The following is a 20,090-nucleotide window of genomic DNA, read 5'->3' as shown; positions in this document are numbered from 1 at the left end:
CCCCCGCGCCAGCCGCGAGTCCGGGGTCTTGCACTCGGCCAGCCCGCGCAGCGTCACGTTCCTTTGAGCAGCCTCTCGCTGCCGTCGCGCCTGGAAGTGAAACGCCGTGAAACGCCCAACAAAACAAGGTCTCGAGCAAAAGGGAAGGTTTTTCGCGCTGCACGCGGGCCAGAAGACCGGCACCGGGGCCAAAACTCTAGACGCGTTTTGAGCTCCAGAGTCGCCAAATGGGACTCGAACCGAACGTGTGACCCCCCCAATGGATTGCCTCCGAACGAGGAGGCATTGGGGGGTCACACGTTCGGTTCGAGGCCCCTTTGGCGACTCTGGAGCTCAAAACGCGCCTAGAGTTTTGGCCGCCTCCGCCGGTCTTCTGGCCCACTGTGCGTTGGACGTCCCCACCGACCATAGGCCTCCGCGCCCCAGCCAGTGACGACGGCCAGCTCCCCGCGCAGCGTGTCCGTGTCGCCGTCCAGGTCGGTGTGCAGGCGGGCCCGGGCCGCACGCGCCTCCGCGGGGCGCGCGCTCCCGGCCAGGCGCAGCAGGGCGATGTCGTGGTAGCGCGCCCGCACCGTGTACTCGGGGTGCACCACCACCTCGGCCACCTCCAGCAGCTGCCGCGTGCCCTTGTCCGCCAGCGACTCGGTGCGGTTCAGCGCGCCCAGCAGCACCCAGCGCACCCTGGACCTGTTGGAGGGAGGAGCGTCACATCAGTCGCCTGAGTCCCAATGATTCTTTCGTAGCGCTGCCATGGGGCATCCCCGAGGGGGAAACAAATTCCCACATTCATTGCACAAAATTTGAACACATTCCACATTCAGATGGCGAAAACGCCTGTAAGTAGGCAACATGCTCGGCAACATGTGTGACAAATACACTGGTAAAACTAAAGCGTAACACTATGCTTTGAGCCAAGCATAGAGTTACGCTTGAAGACGTTCCGCTTGAACTCAAACATACTCTGGAAATTACCCCATGCATTTAGATAGGGGAAATCTTGGCAGATGAGCCTGTTACGCTTGATTTCAAGCGTAAACTGATTACGCTTGAAAACAGAGGGTAATACTACGCTTTACTTTTACCAGTGTACAGCAGAAATCTTGCACATTCCAACACATTTCCACATTCGTTGTACACTGAATCTTACAGTGGGTCACCCCTCGGGCATCCCGCACTGATGCGAGAGAGGCAGCGCGACGAAACGGTCATTCGGAACCTAGGCGACAGCCCTTTCCTTTGCAGCAATTCCATCTCCGAGACGAGAAAGACAGAGGCTGATTCCGAGAATCGTTTTCGTCGCTCTGTCTCTCTCGCACTCATGGGGCGTCTCGAGTGGGTGCGAGAGAGACAGAGCGACGAAAACGACTCTCGGAATCAGCCTGCAGAGACTCACGCGCCGAGGGCGACGCAGTGCGCCGCCGTGAGGACGAAGTCCGGGGAGATGAGGGAGCCGCCGCAGCTGTACTCGACGGCGTCCCTCTCGCCGTAGCCGAGCAGAGCCTGGGCCACACAGGGCGGGACGAGACACCATTATGAAAGCACTCTGCCGCGGCAGAGTGGGCCAGAAACCGGTGGGGGCGATCAAAATTCTAGACGCGTTTTGAGCTCCCGAGTCACTAAACAGGACTCGAACCGAACGTGTGACCCCATCAATGGATTCCTTGTCCGGAGAGCAATCCATTGATGGGGTCACAGGGTCGGTTCGAGTCCCATTCAGCGACTCTGGAGGTCAAAACCAGGGGCGCCGGAAGTGGGGTGCAGGGTGGGCAGGCTGACCCTCCTGGTATTTGGCAGGGGGGGCATCGCCCCCCCTGAAATTTGGCGGAAAGCTGCGAAAATCGAGCTAGGCGGGAGGGCACCGGCAGCGCGAAGTATCTCAGCAGCGACCGGAGCGAGACGCGGTGCGGCGGCCTTTTCCCCCTTCCCCTTGAATTGAAGAATTTGTATTATTATGGTCAGTTAGGGTAATTATGGGACACGGGGTAAAAGTGCTCTACAAATCAAAGAGTGTACATGGTATGCTCTAACTGGAGCATGCCTGCAAGCAAGCTCTAGCTAGCGCATGCCTGCCAAGCATGCACTAACTAGTGCATACATGCCATGTACACGCTTTCTGATGCTGAAAACTCCCTATCCCCTATGCAGTAAATGTATGCTTCAGTTAGCGTGTACATGGCATGTATGCACTAGTTAGTGCATGCTTGGCAGGTATGCGCTAGCTATAGCGTGCTTGCAGGCATGCTCCAGTTAGAGCATACCATGTACACTCTTTGATTTGTAGAGTGGGATAGCATATTCTTAATCAAGATTACGCATAACATACGAAATGTGATGTTTTTATTGAGTAAATAACATTTGATACGGCACAAGTTCTGAAATCACGATTCTTGAAAAAAAAAAAACGTTAACGCTAACGCTAACGTGAAAGCAGAGATGATACTTATGAGAATGTTTATTGAAATGTATGAATGTGGCATTTTGTCAATTTCTTTCAAAGAGTAAACACTCGGAACTCTTCTTTTGACAAAAATTTCTTACGCATGGTAATTCATGAAAATGTCAATTTTAGTATAACTTTTGAATATCCTAACGTGCCATGTTCGCAATGACGGTGGGACACTCATATGTCCGATACCACTTGTGTTGGGTATCATTTTCGTTGTTTCAACGCGAGGATGCACAATTTGGTGGCTAATAAAATAACTTTTCAATACCCATAAAAGTTGTGTTCGGTACTAGGGCAAGGCGCCTTGCGGCACGCGGCGTGTCAGCCACATCTCCAAGCGGGGCCGGCCGGCCGGCGCGCTACCCGAACCCGACCTCAAGATAGATAAGCAAGAGTGGCGCACACTGCCGACTGCCGACGCGCCGCTTCTCGAGAGGGGCAGGGGTTCGGGGGGCTCTGCACTATGCGTTCTACGCACTCAAGGCTCAAGTGTGTGTGTGTGTGTGTTGTGTGTGTGTGTGTGTGTGTGTGTGTGTGTGTGTGTAGACTGCTGCGGGGAGTGGCGGGGCGCGGCGGGACGAGGCGTCTCGGCAAGGGAATGGGCGAGGGGGGCAGCTACGCTATGCGTGCTAGCAGCGTCCCGTAACGACGCGCAACGCGAGGGACGCACTTCATGAGTACTAGATAAATGGGTGTCGAGGTTATACGCCGCGCGCGCAACCCGAGCCCCCGCAGGCGCCCCGACTCATGGTGCGGCGCGGAACGGTGCGGCTCGGCACGCTGCGGGCCCTCCGCTCATAATCTTCTAGGCAGGCTAGCCAGCCGCTGCCTTGCCAGCGAGACGCTCGGCCTCTTCTAGGCTTGCTAGTCAGGCAACGAGGCAACTGCTGCCTGGCTAGCCGGAAACTCGGTACTCTCTGCACGAGAGTACAAGCACGCTGATACGTAAACGTATCATCTGCTAAAAAAAAACCTCAGCTGTCCCATTTTTACCCCGTGTCCCGTAATAACCCCGATTGACCCTAGCACATCTTTGGTTCGATGAAATATTTATTTTTGAATCTCTAACTTTAACAGAATACCAATTCCACCTCAATAATTTCATAAATTCAATAATACGATGCCACTTTTTTCCAGCTGGAAAAAGGAAGTATGAATGACATTTGTAAACCGTTTTAAAAGGCACCTTTTTTTTTTTGGGGGGGGGGGGGTTATAAAGAACGTACGATTTAGAATTGTTGCCCCCCCTGACGAAATACACTTCCGGCGCCTCTGGTCAAAACGCGTATAGAATTTTGACCGCCTCCACCGGTTTCTGGCCCACTGTGCGCGCGGAGTCATGGCGGAATGGAGCTGCTTGTGATGGGGCTCTCGGCCGGCATGCCGCGGCACTCACCATGTGGGGGTACTCCATCGAGTCGGCGGGGGAGAAGTAGGCGCCGAAACCGACGTATTTGGTCCTGTCCTCTCTGCTCACCTCGCCGGAGCAGATCTGCCGCTGGTACTGCAGGCACTCTGCGAGGGCGAGGGAGTGAACGAAGAGACGGTGGAGGAGGCCAGACGGGGCGAGAGAAAGGGAAGAGGGGTCGGGAAACCAATGACTGCGCAGCGCACTCAGGGGTTACATTTCACAGTGGACTAGAAGACCGGCGCAGGCGGCCAAAATTCAAGACGCGTTTTGAGCTCCAGTCGCTGAATGGGACTCGAACCGATCGCATGACCCCACTCATGGATTGCTCTCCGCGAACGAGGAATCCATTGGTGGGGGTCACACGTTCGGTTCGAGTCCTGTTTAGCGACCCTGGAGCCCAAAAAGCGTCTCCCGTTTTGGCCGCCTCCACCGGTCTTCTGGCGCACTGTGCGTTTCATTCTTTCTCACTCACTCTTTCTGGCCACGCTGCCCGGACCGCTGATGACGTCCTCGAGGGCGACGCTGCGGTTGAAGGCGCCGCAGGACAGGCCAGGCGGGCCCTCAGGCGGGCCGGGCCGCGGGGGCGGCGTCGACGGCATGGTCCTGCCGTACTGCAGAGGACAGCAGACGTCGGGCATGCTGGAGCCTCCGGACGGGAAGCCGCACAGCTGCGGGTGGCCGCCCTGGCGGCGGTCGTCCACCGCGCTGGGGCACTCCGACAGCAGCCGGCACTCGGCCGCGCCGCCGGGGCCGCCCAGCACGCACGCCTCGCGGACGCCTGTCGGCAAGCAGCGTGCACTCCAACTTGCAAAAGGCAAATGGCCGTCACCAAGGCAAGTGCACCTTCCAGAGGGAGCATCTGGCCGTCACCAAGGCAAGTGCGCCTCCCAGAGGGAGCATCCGGCCGTTACCTGAACCGGCGGCATCGGTCGGGAACTCCAACTCCTGTGCTGCAGCCGCCAGCAGCAGCGACAGCTGGAGCAAGCCCTGGCCGAGCGCCGTGGCCCGCATTTTCGAAGAACTGCAAGACTCCTGCTGAGGCGGCGGCCCTAGGAGGACTCTGCCTTCGCGCGACCGCGCGCGGTCACGGTCATGGCCCTGGCCGCCTGGCGCGAGACGGCCAACAAAGACGGCCTGGCGGAGGTCTCCGCGGTGCTGCGCGCGGCGCTGTCTGGCTGGAGTGGAGTGTTCTGCGACTCGACGCGCGACTCGACGCGTCGCCGCGCGGTGCTGCAGCCCACTGAGCAGCGCCCCTGCGTTCCGGCCGTTCCGGTGTGCCGTGTCTCACGCTGTGCCGGCAAGGCGGCAACGTACCGGCAGTGATTCGCAACGAGCGGCAAACAGTCGCAAACCGGCTTGGCGCTGCTGGCGCTGCTGGCGCTGCCTGCCGCCTGGCCCGGCCTGCCTCCCATCGCATCATTTGACGTCACAAGGACGGGTCGCGGCACAGGACGCGCCGCGGCCAGCGGCCACTCAGTGCGGCGCGCGCTGCTGGAGCCGGCAAGCCTACCGGTCGTGCCACCAGACATCATTGGCTCCTGCACCGAGCCGCCGGGGGGAAGGAGGCGCTTCAAACAAAAGCGGTTGAGGACAACGTTTTCAAAGCGCTCCCGGAGCGCTCCCCATGCCGCAAATCTACGGCTGCTCCATCAAAACTTGGCAGAGAAATTTTGAACTGTGGTAACATTGAAACAGGCGAGAGGATACCTTCTGTTCACTGCAGCCGACTGCAGCCCAGTCTCATCGCCCCGCCTGACAGGGACAGGTGCTTCCCTACTTTTGGGGTCCGTAAGAGCTTTGGACCCTCGGCTAGCAGACGGACGGCGCTGGCGCTCCGCCGCTCTTTGAGTGACTGCGACAAAGCGCGGATTCAAAACCAGACCCCGTCGTGCAGCGCCGAGCCTGACGGGCTGGTCGTACTGCGAGTCGGAGCTCCGCCGAGGTGTCACGGCCATGTCTCGTTATGTGTCGTCCAGCCCCCTGGTAATGTGTGGTTACTAGAGCCCTACATTACCCCCTTGCGTCGTATCCGCGCGGTAGGCCACCAGCCCGCTCCGCAACACACCGCTGTAGAGGCGGTGGCCTACCTTGCCCCTGTGACGGTGCCACGCTCAGAGCCAGCTCTAGGCAGGCTAGGGTCAGGTAGTTCGGTAGTGACCCTGTTGGGGTGCCGTCACGGTGTGCTCTCCCTACAACACCACAGACCTCATGGGGCGGCACCACGCCTTTACTGCAAAACCCTGTAAAATCTGTAAAATCGCAGTTGCCACCTCTGAACGCACGGATGTACGTGATCCCGTCTTAATGATCATGCTCACTCTAAATGTCCCACAATGGAATTTGACCTATGTTATTCGTATGTTGCAGTGAATTCGGCGCAAGCATAATACGAAGCAATATATCTTCGTAATAGGAATCTTTTAACGTTTTTCATTGTAAGATGCAAAGAAAAACCCTCGTAATACGAAAAAAACACCTTGTATTGCTTGCGCCATTTCCTTCGTATTATGGGAAATTTCTTCGTTAGACATTTAGAGTGCTGAAGAAAAATAAAAGGTTTCTGTTCGATATTTTTAATTCTCAAAACTACTTTCTAAATTTTAAATCGAATGTCAGCAGCCTTTGCTGATGACTCTGCCAATATTGAGAGGCCAATTCTGAGCTATCACACCGAAGTTCGGGCTGAGCTGAGAGTCAACATGGATATAGATGCACAAAGTAGCAACTACTACTACTACTACTACTACTACTACCACTACTACTACTACTACTACTACTACTACTACTACTACTACTACTACTACTACTACTACTACTACTACTACTACTACTTCACTGCGGTTTTATGTTTTTTATTACAGAGGTATGGAAATGTGCTACATTCATATGAAACTCGTCATGTTTTTGAATTATGCAGCTCAAGATTTGCAAACATGTACTTGATTCTATTGCAGAATATTTATTATCATCTGTGGACACTTATATCGCATGTCAACAATAAAACAAAAATGATTATACTGTACTCGACTGTAGTGCATTTTGTCTTGCAACCTGGTTATGCAGAAAACCAGTTTTGCATGTCTTCCCTGTGACGTGCCAAAGGAGTGGTCTACCTTCCAGAGCTGACGGCGGGAACTCTTTTGCATCTTAGAGGAAAACCTAGCCCTTATGCAGAGCCGCACGCTGCGCTGGGGTGGGAGCCGATGGCAGGAACTCTTTTGTACAGAGCCGCGCCGTGAAGGTAGGCCACCCATTTGACACGCTGCTGCGCTGCGGTGGAAAATTTACAGACCTCCCCAGCCGGGATTTGAACCCAAGCACCCACGAACCCCCGATCGACACCACAGCCCACTGGGCCACCTTGGCACCGATTAGTATACGTTCGTCTAAACTTGAGTGATGGTAACGCATTCAAGCAGTCAACTGAGGAAAATGTTTCCTTACCTGTGATTCGAATCCAAAGTGCACTCTCGGGGTGACCCCTTTCTCTGCGCTCTCAGCCACCGAGACATCGGTAATGTTTGACATTGACATGTTTGCCGATATTGATACTGATGGTACCGAATTTAAAGTTCAACTGAGGAAAACGTTTCCACACCTGAGGTTTGAACCAGTTTCAAAGCGGGGCGGCCGCTACCTGTGCCCTGAGCCACACACACTGCAATTTGGATGGAAAGACTTCACGCCAAAATATGGCGAGACATGAAAGTCTCGCCAAGTTTTGGTCCGACCTGAAAGTCTCGCCAAAATTTGGTCACACAAAAAAGTCTCGCCACAAAACGGTCATACACAAAAGTCTGACCACAAAATGGCGAGACTTTTGTGTCTTACCACGGCCTTAAGGCCGTGACCGTCCGGCGCATTACGGCCTTTCGTTGGCGGTCAGACACAAAAGTATCGCCATTTTGTGGTGACTTTTGTGTATGACCGTTTTGTGGCGAGACTTTTTTGTCTGACCAAATTTTTGGCTGAGCGATAGCGAAGCCCTTGTTGGCTGAGCGATAGCGAAGCCCTTGCCGTGTTTGGGCGCGCTGAAAAGTGACTGGTCGTGAGTCTGTCTGTGTGTTTGTACTCACCAACGATTCTCAGCAACTACAGTGGCTATAGTTTCAAGATTTCGTATTTAACGTCGCCTTAGTACCCCCCAACACGAGTTTGTTTCAAATCGTTGTTTAGTATCGTTTGAAATATTTAAAACATACTTTTGAATCAGGTTATTAGCATGGTTAGGTTGGCAGCACTCAGCACTCACGAATTTCTCATACCTGCGGCCGCGGCTCTCAAATACGGGACAGAAGCAAAAGCAAATAAAACAAAATAACGAGCAGAAGGGATTGGAAATGAGATCGGCCATAGTTTTTCCACATTCTAGAATGATTAAAACCATTTTAGAGTATCAACACAGCGAAATATGGAGAATGGCAGTAAAAATGATTTACGTGTTTCGTTCCCCTCTCCCCCCCCCCCCTTTCGAAGGGAATCTTCTTCAGGTCAGTGCACTTTGACAGAGCAGTGAAAAAAGAATTTTTTTTTTTGACCTTTTGTATTGTGGGCATCTACTTGTTTCATTTTCTATAGTGTCATCCTCTTTTTTAAATTTTAAAGTAGAGGAAATCAGGAAATGCATAAATAACTTGTGTTGAAATTAGCAGGCATACTTAGTTTGGACTCGAGAAATACATTCTATTGCAATGCTGCAAGCTGACAAGAGTGCAAAAGTACTAACATGTGTTTATTAATAGAATCAATGTATGGTTGTGTATATTTAATCCTAATAGAGTTTGAATTGATTTTGGGGTTCAAAGAGACGACTCAGGTTTTGAGCGGTGAGTGAATTAGTAAATGGATTTAATGAGACGATTCCTTTCACTTCACTGAAGTTAATAAACTGGTACTACTCAGTATTGCATACCTGAGTAAGATAAATTGTGTCGGTTCATTAAGCCTTGGAGCATTGGACTCTATTGACGAATCACTGGTTTTGACAATAATTGGTCCCCGTTAACGGGTTCAGATCAGCCTCCCTAAACTGACTCTCTTAATATTAACTGTGATAACGTATGCCAATCAATATGGTTTTATTCACTGGTTCACAATGAAAGAATGACAAAATTTTTCATAGATATTACTTATAAAATTGAAATTCATTAGTTAAGAAAAAGAGATATCGAATAGTGACCCAATCATACGAGAAACCCAAATTTAAAGCGATTCAATGCTGGCAATTGAATGTTACTCGACTGAGGGATTCACATTGGTGTGGCATCAGGGAATTGGTGATGACAGTGGGTGCTTCATGAAGACAGTGTAGGAATGTACAGAAATTGAGTCTAGATAGTTGTTTGTGGATTTCAGTGTACTAGTCACAAAAGCTACATTTATTTCAATGCCAAAACCCAACTTTCACCAGAGCTACGCAATTTGGGGCGAAACTTTCTAATTTGAGAGTCATGCGTTTCCCTGCAGTTTTTGTGCGCTGACTTCAATATTGACTTCTAAATAGTCCCCAGACCCAAAAATTTTAAACCCATTTTGGGTCAAATTTTTTAAAATTTAATTGCACATTGATTCTTGCAGTTTTTTGAGTGCTGATAGCAAAAATCACTTCCATTTTGACATCAGACTTATATTTTCATCCGAAACGAGGTCATTTTTGGGCCAAAATTTTTAAGTCGAGTCTTATATTGTTTTCCCGCAGTTTTTGGGGTGCTGAACTCAAAAATGACTTCCAAAAATTTTTCCCCGACTCACACTTACCCGAATTTTGACCAATTTTGGACCAAAATTTTAAAATCGAGTTTGACATTGATCCCAGCAGTTTTTGGTGTGCTGATAACGAAAATCACTCTCATTTCGACTCCAGACTTATATTTTCATCCCAAATTAGGTCATTTTGGACCAAAATTTTCAAGTCGAGTTTTTATTGGTTCCCTGCAGTTTTTGGTGTGCTGAACTCAAAAATGACCTTCAAACTTTTCCCAGACTCACATTTAACCGAATTTTAACCAATTTTGGACCAAAATTTTTAAAGTGAGTTTGGCATTGATCCCAGCAGTTTTTGGTGTTCTGATAACGAAAATCACTTCCATTTGTACCCCTGGTCTAAAGTTCACTCAATATGAGTCCTTAAGATGCACATTTCGTCTTCTCAAGCACAGTCCAAAGTGCACAAACCATGTCAATTCGCATCGCTCAGCCACACTACGCGCCCAGACTAAACGGCGCGTACCCCTAGTGGCGAGACTTTTATATGTGACCAAAACTTGGCGAGACTTTTATGTCGCCTCTGGAGTGGCGAGAAGTCTGACCTTTGGATTTGCAGTGCAGCCCCTTAGGACTGTGCACAGTCCGACCTCGCCCAAACTCAGACTCGTGGTTACCTGATTCTTCGGGTTCGAATAGTGAACTGAGAGTCAACAAGAAAGTTAAGTGAGAGGGACGACTGAAGAGGCCCACCAGAGGTCCACTTTCATTGTGCCCTAAGGGTCTCAATGGCACCGTGAAGGTAGGGCACCATTCGATACGTGACGTGAGAGGTGAGCTCTGGAAAAGATCAACCCGCCTGAGATACGAACCCAGGTCGTTCTCGTGGCAGCCAACACCTCAACCAACCGAGCCATCGGAGCACTCGCTCGAAGGACGCCCAAACTCAGACTCATCGCACTCGATTGCAGAGTTTAACTGGAAGCCCAACCCGCCTTGGATTCGACCCGATATTTCCCCAGGTTGCTGTATCACAGCCCGGCGACGTGTTGAATGGGTGGCCTATCTTCACGGCGCCATTGCTCAGAGGCGTGCTGGGTGCGCAAAAATGGCTCAGAGTGCAGAGAAGAATTCCGCCGTGAAAAAGGTTTCAAGAAGGAATGTTCGCTAAAATAATGGCCGGTAGGATGGACTGTCCGCCAAAATCAAAGTAGGAATTTGCAAGTCTTATAGAAATGATGTCCGGCCTCAAAAATGTCAAAAGAAACGATGTCTTCAAAACTATCTTTGTTTGCACTATAAAACAAAGGTATGAAAATATGTCCTGGGCGGAAACGATTATCTAAAAGAGCGTGAATTAGTGTAGGACTTCAGGAAAAATTTTAATGAGCTTCCAAAGACATGACGCTTCTAAATGGCATGAAAGACTGTTTCACCAGTGTGCATCCGACATGTCACTTAAGGAACCTAACCAGTTCCGGTTAGTGGAAAAACTTTATCAGTTCGTGTTAATCCTGAATCTTAAGACTGTTGACATGACCTCGTCTCTCATTTTAATTCTAATCCACCTGGGAAGCTCATCTAGTGCTTCTCAAAGGGCCAAAACTTCGTGGGACATTTGTTTAGCGGACATTCCTTCGTAGCACTGCGATAAAGGATTGGGGTTCGACTCCCAGGGGTGGCTCGTTTTGCACGTCTTCCCGCCGGCGTCCACACGTACCCAAGGGCCATCTACCTTCCCGGCACGACGTAACAATGGCGAGAAAAAAAAATTGATTCTTCCCGTGACGCTAAAACAGCTCTCGTGCGGCGAATAGGCTGTGCACGATGGGTTGCCTACCTGATAGGCGCATTGCTCAAATCATTCCAGTTTTGCGCTATATCATGACTGTTTACTGGTCCTCGAGGAGGACCAAAATGAGGAGCACAACAATTTGGGCCATTTTAAATTTTTGGCCCAAAACGGTAATGAAACATGGTGGATGATCATGGACATCATGACATCATGGATGATATTCATGATTTTGTATTGTATATACTGCTCTAGCACTTATACTACTTGATGAAAAAGTGAAAATATATAGAATGAGAATGGAATGTGGACTGTTCCATCACCCTCCTGCCTCTTGCAGACACCATGTTTCATTAAGCACTACACAAAAAATCCATACGTTTCACAATCCACATAATCTTAATGGTTGCGCTGTTCCTTTGGTTCAAAAATCGTCAACTATACAATATTATTTTAAAAAGTGGTGACCGCGAGGTCTCTTACAATTAAACTCAACATAAAAAATTAATTACACTTGAGAGATAACGATAGCAATATAATTAAAATAACAATTTAGACCATAAGTTATTTGTTCTATTTTGGTCACCATCGAATACCAAGAAATACCTATTTGATACAGATTTTCGTTCTAGACACAAGTGCTTGTCCTATCATTTAGAAGAAAGAGATGAGAGCCAAGCAGACGCAGATGATACGACTCCACTCTACCAAAAATGTCCTGTAAATGCCGTTAATTTATTACCAGTTTTCACTGTAGGTCAATTCACAGCGTTTACTGTGATCTGCTCACGGGATTCACTGTGATCTTGTTCGCGGTGTTCACTGTGATCTGGTCCCCAGTAAACACTGTGAGTTTGACACCGCTGAGCTCCGAAGTACTGCAAATCAGGCTCCAATCCACGGCGTTTACTGTGGCCAGATCACAGTGAATACTGTAACCGAGATCACAGTGAACGCCGTGAACTAGTTCACAGCAAACGCCGCGAATTGCATAACAGCAAACATTGGTAATAAATTAACGGCGTTGACAGGACATTTTTTGTAGAGTGTCTGGTACTTTCTTCGAAGCGCGTTAAAGCCTTCTAAGTTACATGGTGGCAAAACCGTGCGGCTTGCCGAGTCTCGAACAAAATCGATCAAAATCTAACCACAACCACAATAAGGTGGATAATTTTTTTTTAGAAGATGATACTAAAACCATCCAAAGATTTACACTGAGGGAGTGTCAAAAGGCCTTAACTCGCTCTAATCCAGGAACACAGCGCGCATTCATTGGCATTTTAAAGGGGAAAGGGAGTGGCAGAGTACGCACTGAAAATCCAAGTGTGGGACAGGCATGCACTAGATAACGTGGGACAAGATGTCCCACGCTTGTAAGCGTGGGACAAAATGTCCCACGCTTGCAAGCGTGGGACACGGTTTGTCCCACGCTTTGCAAGTGTGGGACACGGACTTGTCCCACGCTTACAAACGTGGGACACCGTTTGTCCCACGCTTGTAAGTGTGGGACACGGATTTGTCCCACGCTTGTAAGTGTGGGACACGGTTTGTCCCACGCTTGTAAGCGTGTAACACGGTTTGTCCCACGCTTGCAAACGTGGGACATTTTGTCCCACGCTTACAAGCGTGGGACAGTTTGTCCCACGTTATCTAGTGCATGCCTGTCCCACACTTGGATTATCAGTGCGAATGTCTGGCCGGCAGCAAGCGAACCGAGTTACTTGCCGCAGAAGAACCTTAATTTTGTGCCGAACGAAATCCTATCTGAGCAAAACAAAACTTTTAGTTCGTCCATTTCTGGCGTATTAACGATTTAAATCTTGTACTGTAGCCACAAATACCGTAGTTGTGGGTAATATGGACCACTTTTCGAGGTTATTTTAGAATAACTGAAAACTGAAAGGTGCTGCGGCCTTGCCAATTTAAATATATTATCTACCATCCTTCCCGCGTGTTTTGGCTCAACCGGCATGTTATTATCCTGCTTCTTTGCATAGTAACAGTTGTGCAAAGAGTGGTCCGTATTTCCCCCTAGTGCGGGGTAATATGGACCACCCCTAGAATTTTGCAGCTATGAGGGGTGATTTGGGTTTCCAATTGGCTTCACAGACTTAAAAAAGCTTTTCGGAGTGTTTTGGTCTTGGGTGCCTTACTTGAATCTCGCGATAAGGGCTCCTGCACCATCAAAATAGGGATTTTTGATAAAAGTGAAACATTGTGGAATTTGACATTAAAACCGCTCCTGCGCCGTATGTATTGAAAACCGTGATATGCAATCTATATAAACTTGTTTAAATTTTGATTTCGAAGACAAAACACTTTGAACTTTTCTCAGTATCTGCCATTTAACGCGGTCCAAATTACCCTGCAAAGTTACAATTTTTCACTTTTTACCTCATAAGTCATCAATACTCGATTGTGAGAGGCAAGTTTCGACAGACGTAGTCTCAAAACATGTGGGAACAAGAATAAATACCAGAAACGGCCGAATTATTTTTGAAGTTAGTGCTCCACAACAGAAGTTTACCGTTAAAAGTCCAAAAACGCTAAAAAATGAGTTTCTTCAAATTTGCTGTAAATCCAGCTGATATCTCAATTAGAGTCTGGGAGCACCGTCTCATTGGCATAATTTGAGCCACGGTACATGCAAGTTCGGTTGTTAGTGCCAGGAACTGTTTTCGAGGCCTCCGCCAGGCGGCAGCGCCGATCGCAGAGAAGAATGTCGGGGCTGGTCCACATTACCCACTGTGGTCCAAATTACCCGCATTTACGGTACATGACGGACAGAGGTTCGGAGAAAGCCATACACTGTTAGAACAAGGTAGGTTTACGCCAGACCGCGTCTTGTCTGGCTTCGCAATGTCTCGCGGCCTGTTCCTCCAATCCACGCCTGGCGTACCTACCTTGGCCTGCGGCGCTAGCCTGCCTTCGGCAGGCATTGGCTTATCCTCCATCGTCTGTTACTTCTTACTTGTTGCATACTGGGGGGCGGAGCCCCCTTCATTCTAGATAGAGCTGCTTCATCTACAGATAACACGATCCTGACCCTTGTAACTTTTTAGCTTGACGAGGCTGGGGGGCTCCGCCCCCACACCCCCCTTTCATCGAGTCGGGAGAGATCTGCCTGTAGCAAACTCAACTTTTCGCCGTTTTATAAGTGTTTTTCAGCCATAAAAACTGAACCAGTTGAGCTAGGATAGTGAAATTTCGCGTATCCCGAGCCAAGAACATACCTAATGAGCCTGCAAAATCTCGGCCAGATCGGCCGAGCTCTTCAGGAGGAGTAGTGCGCACACACAGACACACACACACACACACACACACACAGAAAAAGTTTTTTTAACCCCACTGGAGTAACGGGCTTCGCTATCGCGGGCTTCGCTATCGCTCAGCCAATAATCTCTGGAATTTACAAAGGTTATCGAAGTAACGTTTGCAAATTCACGAAGATTCTGGGTAATTATCGAAGATTCTCTGTAGATCCACGAACGAACATTCATCGGAAATTCACAAAGATTCTTCGTAAATTTACAAAGACTCCTCGTAAATTCACAGATTCTTCGCAAGTTCACAGAATCTTTCTGATGAATTTACTTTTCACAGTGCGGGCGAATCATTCGCTGCGAGCCTTTATATCACTGTGCCCGTTTCCGCGCAGGCCGTGCTCGGCGGAAGCTGATAAAAAACTGTGCTCGCTGGCCAAGGGATTGGCTTGGCTAGATAATACTAGAGTCCTTGAATACTACTGCTTCATGGACAACATTGAGGCTTTTTGCCCTCACTCCAAGGTGAAGTTGCATGAGTCACCTAGGCATTATTACACCGGCCAAAATCAAAAGTAGAACCTTCGAAATTTTGTATCATCCGCTCTCATTCAAGATTTATCTTAATTTTTTTTGTACATAGGAACCGGTGCACGCAAGCACCGAGACAAAAGACGTAGCCTCAAGCGACGAGGACGTGGGTAATCACAGTTCAAAAGTATGCATAGCGCTAAACTGGCTACGTCTGCGTGAAAAAAAAAAAACTACAAAAAAGAGCTTTATTCGCGACAGTCTCATACGGGAAAATGCACGGCAGCATCAAAATCATCAAGACAAAGAGGTCCCTTTGTCGAACTAGTCAAGTTGGCGCGGGACAAGATATGACATAAAACAAAACAAAAACGAAAAAGGACAATCACGTTTCTTGAGACTTCGGTGCCTGCCGCCGTGCGAACCGCCTCTACAACTTTTCAGATCTCTGCTCGACGCATGGCTCTCAGGCGAGACCGCAGGGAAGTCCCAGGATGACGCCGAAGATAATGCACAGCCGCTGCTGCTCACCACCTCACCACCTCTCGGGGAGCGAGGTTCGTTACGGCAGCAGCCGGGGGTTGAACCTGCCCATGTGCAGCAGCACCCCGTTGGGGTTGTGCCTCACGAAGAACAGGAAGGGTCTGTCGAAGCGCAGCCGGGCCGCCTCCGGGATGCGGGCATGCCGCGGCCGCAGCGCCAGCGGCACCTTCATCAGGTCGGGGTCCTCGAAGTCCGCGATGCGCTGGAACGTCCTCGACTCCCTGCTGGCCGAGCTGCTGGCCGAGCTGCTGGCCGAGGTCGCCGACGACGAGCCGTCCTCGGACGCGGAGACCTCCTCGGACGACGTGAGGCCCGTCGAGCCGCGCGCCTCCGCCGCCTCCAGGGCGTCGCCCAGCCGCGCGTAGTAGGAGTCCCTGCAGTGAGGCGGAGTCCGTCAAATACTCTCTCCCTCCATCCTTTGAAGTTTCCTTTGGCGCCGTGCAAACATCACGTCACCTACTTTAGGCTCCTCCCCCCGGTCCATCATCAGTCGGGCTTAGCCCCACCTTGCCCATGTACTTAAGAAAGGATCGTCTTCAGGGGCACCCGTCTTCCTAAAGTGAGGACGTAATATTTGCATACCACCTACTCAGCACACCCTAGACACCCGCTTTAACGAAATATTGACTAATCTCATGGCCCATTGGTAGAAACCTGCCAGCAATACGGTGCCAGTCGGCCAATAAGCATAGATTTTCATGGAAGTGGAGTGTCGAGGCACAACTCTGGTGCCGACTTAAAAATAGCGTGTGCGCACGAAGGAAACTTCAAAGGATCGACCGTTTTCTCGAGAAAAGGGGGGGGGGGCTGCTCGTTCGCCGTGCTGACCAAGGCAGTGTTGCCACGGACGTCGGCGAGAGGCATCCCCAAACACACACTCTGAAAACCTTACAAACTATTTAACACTAGAACCGCTGACTTTTTTGTATACCTAGAACCGCGGAAGGGGTCATTTTGACCCCCCCATTTTTTCTGCCCGTATTTTTTAAATTTTGCTCATGTTATGGGCCCTTAACGATGTAAAATGATGTATCTGAGATCAACAATGATTTTGAGTTATATAGGGCCTTAAAAGGCCAAAGGTAGGCAACCCGCATGGCACGAATAACCTGTTTTGCTCCTTTTCTACCATTTTTGGCCCGTCCCTTGTATTTTTTTGTTAAAAAAATGACGGAGGGACGGAGTATGATCCATGCTGTGCGTCCGTCCGTTCGTTCGTCCGTCTGAGGACTTCCCGTGGTCCGATCTTGACCAAATTTGATATGCAGCCTACTTGGGTGACCCTTCAGAACCGCCCGCTGGCAGCAAATCCGATTCGAGCCCCGGGGGCGCTGCTGCAGGTGCATCATGGTCTACCTTAGGTCGAGGAGGATTTCGGCAACGGATGCAGCTAGAAGAGCATGAAGGGAAATTTTTTTGAATCGGGGCGACGAGACAAAACCAACGGTGCCAGTTTCAAGCGGATCGGAGAGGTTTGAACCCGGGTTCAAATCCCAGTGGGGTACATTAAGAACATTCCTTTTATTCTAGTTTTTGCATTGTTGTTGATGTGTATGAGGGTGCTGATCTAATTTATGCTGATCTAAAAACATCTATTTTGACCCCAGACTCAGGTTCAAGTCCCGTCCGGATTAAAAATAGGCGAAATTAGTACATTCCTCAATGTACGGGACGGGCCAAAGTTGCCGATGTATATAGCAACTTTTCCTGTTATTCAGTGTAGGGATGGGTACTAAGTGACGTAGATTTTTACCAGATGATACCTTTACACTTGAAACGTATCTGAAACTATAGACACATAAAGGTGACACCGTGTTTTTACTGCTGAGTCCAGAAACTAAGCGGTATCCTAAAATAATACAATAATTTTTGGGGTGGTGGCTCCCGGGGCGGGATCGTGAGTGTCGCATGGCAGGCAGTCTGCTCGAAACATCGAAAATACCTCGCGGGTACAGCGCGAGCGGCACCGGCCAACAATCCACTGCCCCGGGTACAGCGCGCACAGAACAGCAACAATGTCTCACGGCTCGGCCGGTGCAAGCCACAGCTCGGTTCGCACCGACATTGACCAGCTCGCTTAGGTCCATGTATATTATTGGGCTATCTATTTATTTCATACACAGTTATACTAGGGGTACGCGCCGTTTAGTCTGGGCGCGTAGTGTGGCTGAGCGATGCGAATTGACATGGTTTGTGCACTTTGGACTTTGCTTGAGAAGACGAAATGTGCATCTTAAGGATCATATTTGAACTTTAGACCAGGGGTACAAAGGGAAAGTGATTTTCGTTATCAGAACACCAAAAACTGCTGGGATCAATGCCAAACTCGTTTTAAAAAATTTTGGTCCAAAATTGGTTAAAATTCGGTTAAATGTGAGTCTGGGAAAAGTTTGAAGGTCATTTTTGAGTTCAGCACACCAAAAACTGCAGGGAACAATATAAAACTCGACTTGAAAATTTTGGTCCAAAATGACCTAATTTGGGATGAAAATATAAGTCTGGAGTCGAAATGGAGTGATTTTCGTTATCAGCACCCCAAAAAACTGCTGGGATAAATGCAAACTCGATTTAAAAATTTTGGTCCAAAATTTGTCAAAATTCGGGTAAGTGTGAGTCGGGGAAAAATTTTTTGGAAGTCATTTTGAGTTCAGCACCCCAAAAACTGCGGGAAACAGTATAAGACTCGACTTAAAAATTTTGGCCCAAAAATGACCTCGTTTCGGATGAAAATATAAGTCGATGTCAAAATGGAAGTGATTTTTGCTATCAGCACTCAAAAAACTGCAAGAATCAATGTGAAATTCAATTTAAAAAATTTGACCCAAAATCGGTTAAATTTTGGGTCTGGGGACTATTTAGAAGTCAATATTGAAGTCAGCGCACTGAAAACTGCAGGGAAACGCATGACTCTCAAATTAGAAAGTTTCGCCCCCAAAATTTCGTTGCTCTAGGTGAAAGTGTAGGTTTGGCATTGAAAAAAATGTAGCTTTTGTGACTAGTACACTGAAATCTACAAACAACTATCTAGACTCAATTTCTGTACATTCCTACACTGTCTTCATGAAGCACCCTCTGTCATCACCAATTCCCTGATGCCACACCAATGTGAATCCCTCAGTCGAGTAACATTCAATTGCCAGCATTGAATCGCTTTAAATTGGGTTTCTCGTATGATTGGGTCACTATTCGATATCTCTTTTTTCTTAACTAATGAATTCTCAATTTTATAAGTAATATCTATGAAACATTTTGTCATTCTTTCATTGTGAACCAGTGAATAAAACAATATTGATTGGCATACGTTATCACAGTTAATATTAAGAGAGTCAGTTTAGGGTAGGGTGATCTGAACCAGTTAACGGGGACCAATTATTGTCAAATCCAGTGATTCGTCATATAGAGTCCAATGCCAAGGCTACCCAAGGCTTAAAGAACCGACACAATTTTTCTTACTCAGGTATGCAATACTGAGTAGTACCATTTATTATCTTCAGTGAAGTTAAAGGAATCGTCTCATTAAATCCATTCACTAATTCACTCACCGCTCAAAAACCCGAGTCGTCTCTTTGAACCCAAAATCAATTCAAACTCTATTAGGGTTAAAAATACACAACCATACATTGATTTTATTAATAAACACATGTTAGTACTTTTGCACTCTTGTCAGCTTGCAGCATTGCAATAGAATGTATTTCTCAAGTCCCAAAATAAGTATCCTGCTAATTTCAAAAAAGTTATTTATGCATTTCCCTGATTTCCTCTACTATGAAAATTTAAAAAAGAGGATGACACTATAGAAAATGAAACAAATAGATGCCACAATACAAAAGGTCAAAATAAAAACATTTTTTACACTGCTCTGTCAAAGTGCCTGACCCGAAGAAGATTCCCCTCGAAAGGGGGAGGGGGGAGAGGGGAACGAAAAACGTAAATCATTTTCACTGCCATTCTCCAATTTCGCTGTGTTGATACTCTAAAAGGGTTTTAATCTTCTAGAATGTGGAAAAACTATGGCCGATCTCATTTCCAAACCCTTCTGCTCGTTATTTTGTTTTATTTGCTTATTTGCTTCTGTCCCGTATTTGATGTTAGAAAGTTGATTTTTAATTGTCAGATATAGATTTATCTCTCATGTTGTTCTTCATTTTATTTTCTCTTAATTACTTATTCTTTTGTTCCTGCGCCTTCTAAATTTTTTTTATGGTTGTTCTCCTGTACACTGTACTGTTTCCGTTTCCATGTATCAGTTGCAATAAAAGATTCTACCAGCGCACGACTCGTGTCTCATTCATCAGTGTGAATCCAAGAAAGAAACCAGAAAATATTTCCAAATATCACTTAATCTAACAGATTATGAGACTGAATCGCTACCAGTGCCTGCCGAAGATTGAAATCACCAGA

The 20,090-nt window shown here is 48.2% G+C and overlaps 1 protein-coding gene across 1 annotated transcript in view; it reads right to left on the bottom strand.

Annotated features, from left to right (window-relative positions):
* Positions 1–4,543, bottom strand: part of LOC117641622 (venom serine protease Bi-VSP-like) — a 5,316-nt gene extending 773 nt beyond the window's left edge. Inside the window, exons 1-4 of the mRNA XM_034379109.1 lie at positions 4,330–4,543; positions 3,843–3,961; positions 1,394–1,500; positions 534–687 (exon numbers count right to left, since the gene is read on the bottom strand). Of these exons, the coding sequence (XP_034235000.1) occupies positions 534–687; positions 1,394–1,500; positions 3,843–3,961; positions 4,330–4,495 (546 nt within the window). The 5' untranslated portion in view covers positions 4,496–4,543. The remainder of the gene's footprint in view (positions 1–533; positions 688–1,393; positions 1,501–3,842; positions 3,962–4,329) is intronic.
* Positions 4,544–20,090: the final 15,547 nt, after the last annotated feature.

Source organism: Thrips palmi, unplaced genomic scaffold (assembly GCF_012932325.1).
Source record: "Thrips palmi isolate BJ-2018 unplaced genomic scaffold, TpBJ-2018v1 HiC_scaffold_15, whole genome shotgun sequence".
NCBI classification, from domain to species: Eukaryota; Metazoa; Arthropoda; class Insecta; order Thysanoptera; family Thripidae; genus Thrips; species Thrips palmi.
This window is presented reverse-complemented; position numbering and strand designations above follow the sequence as displayed.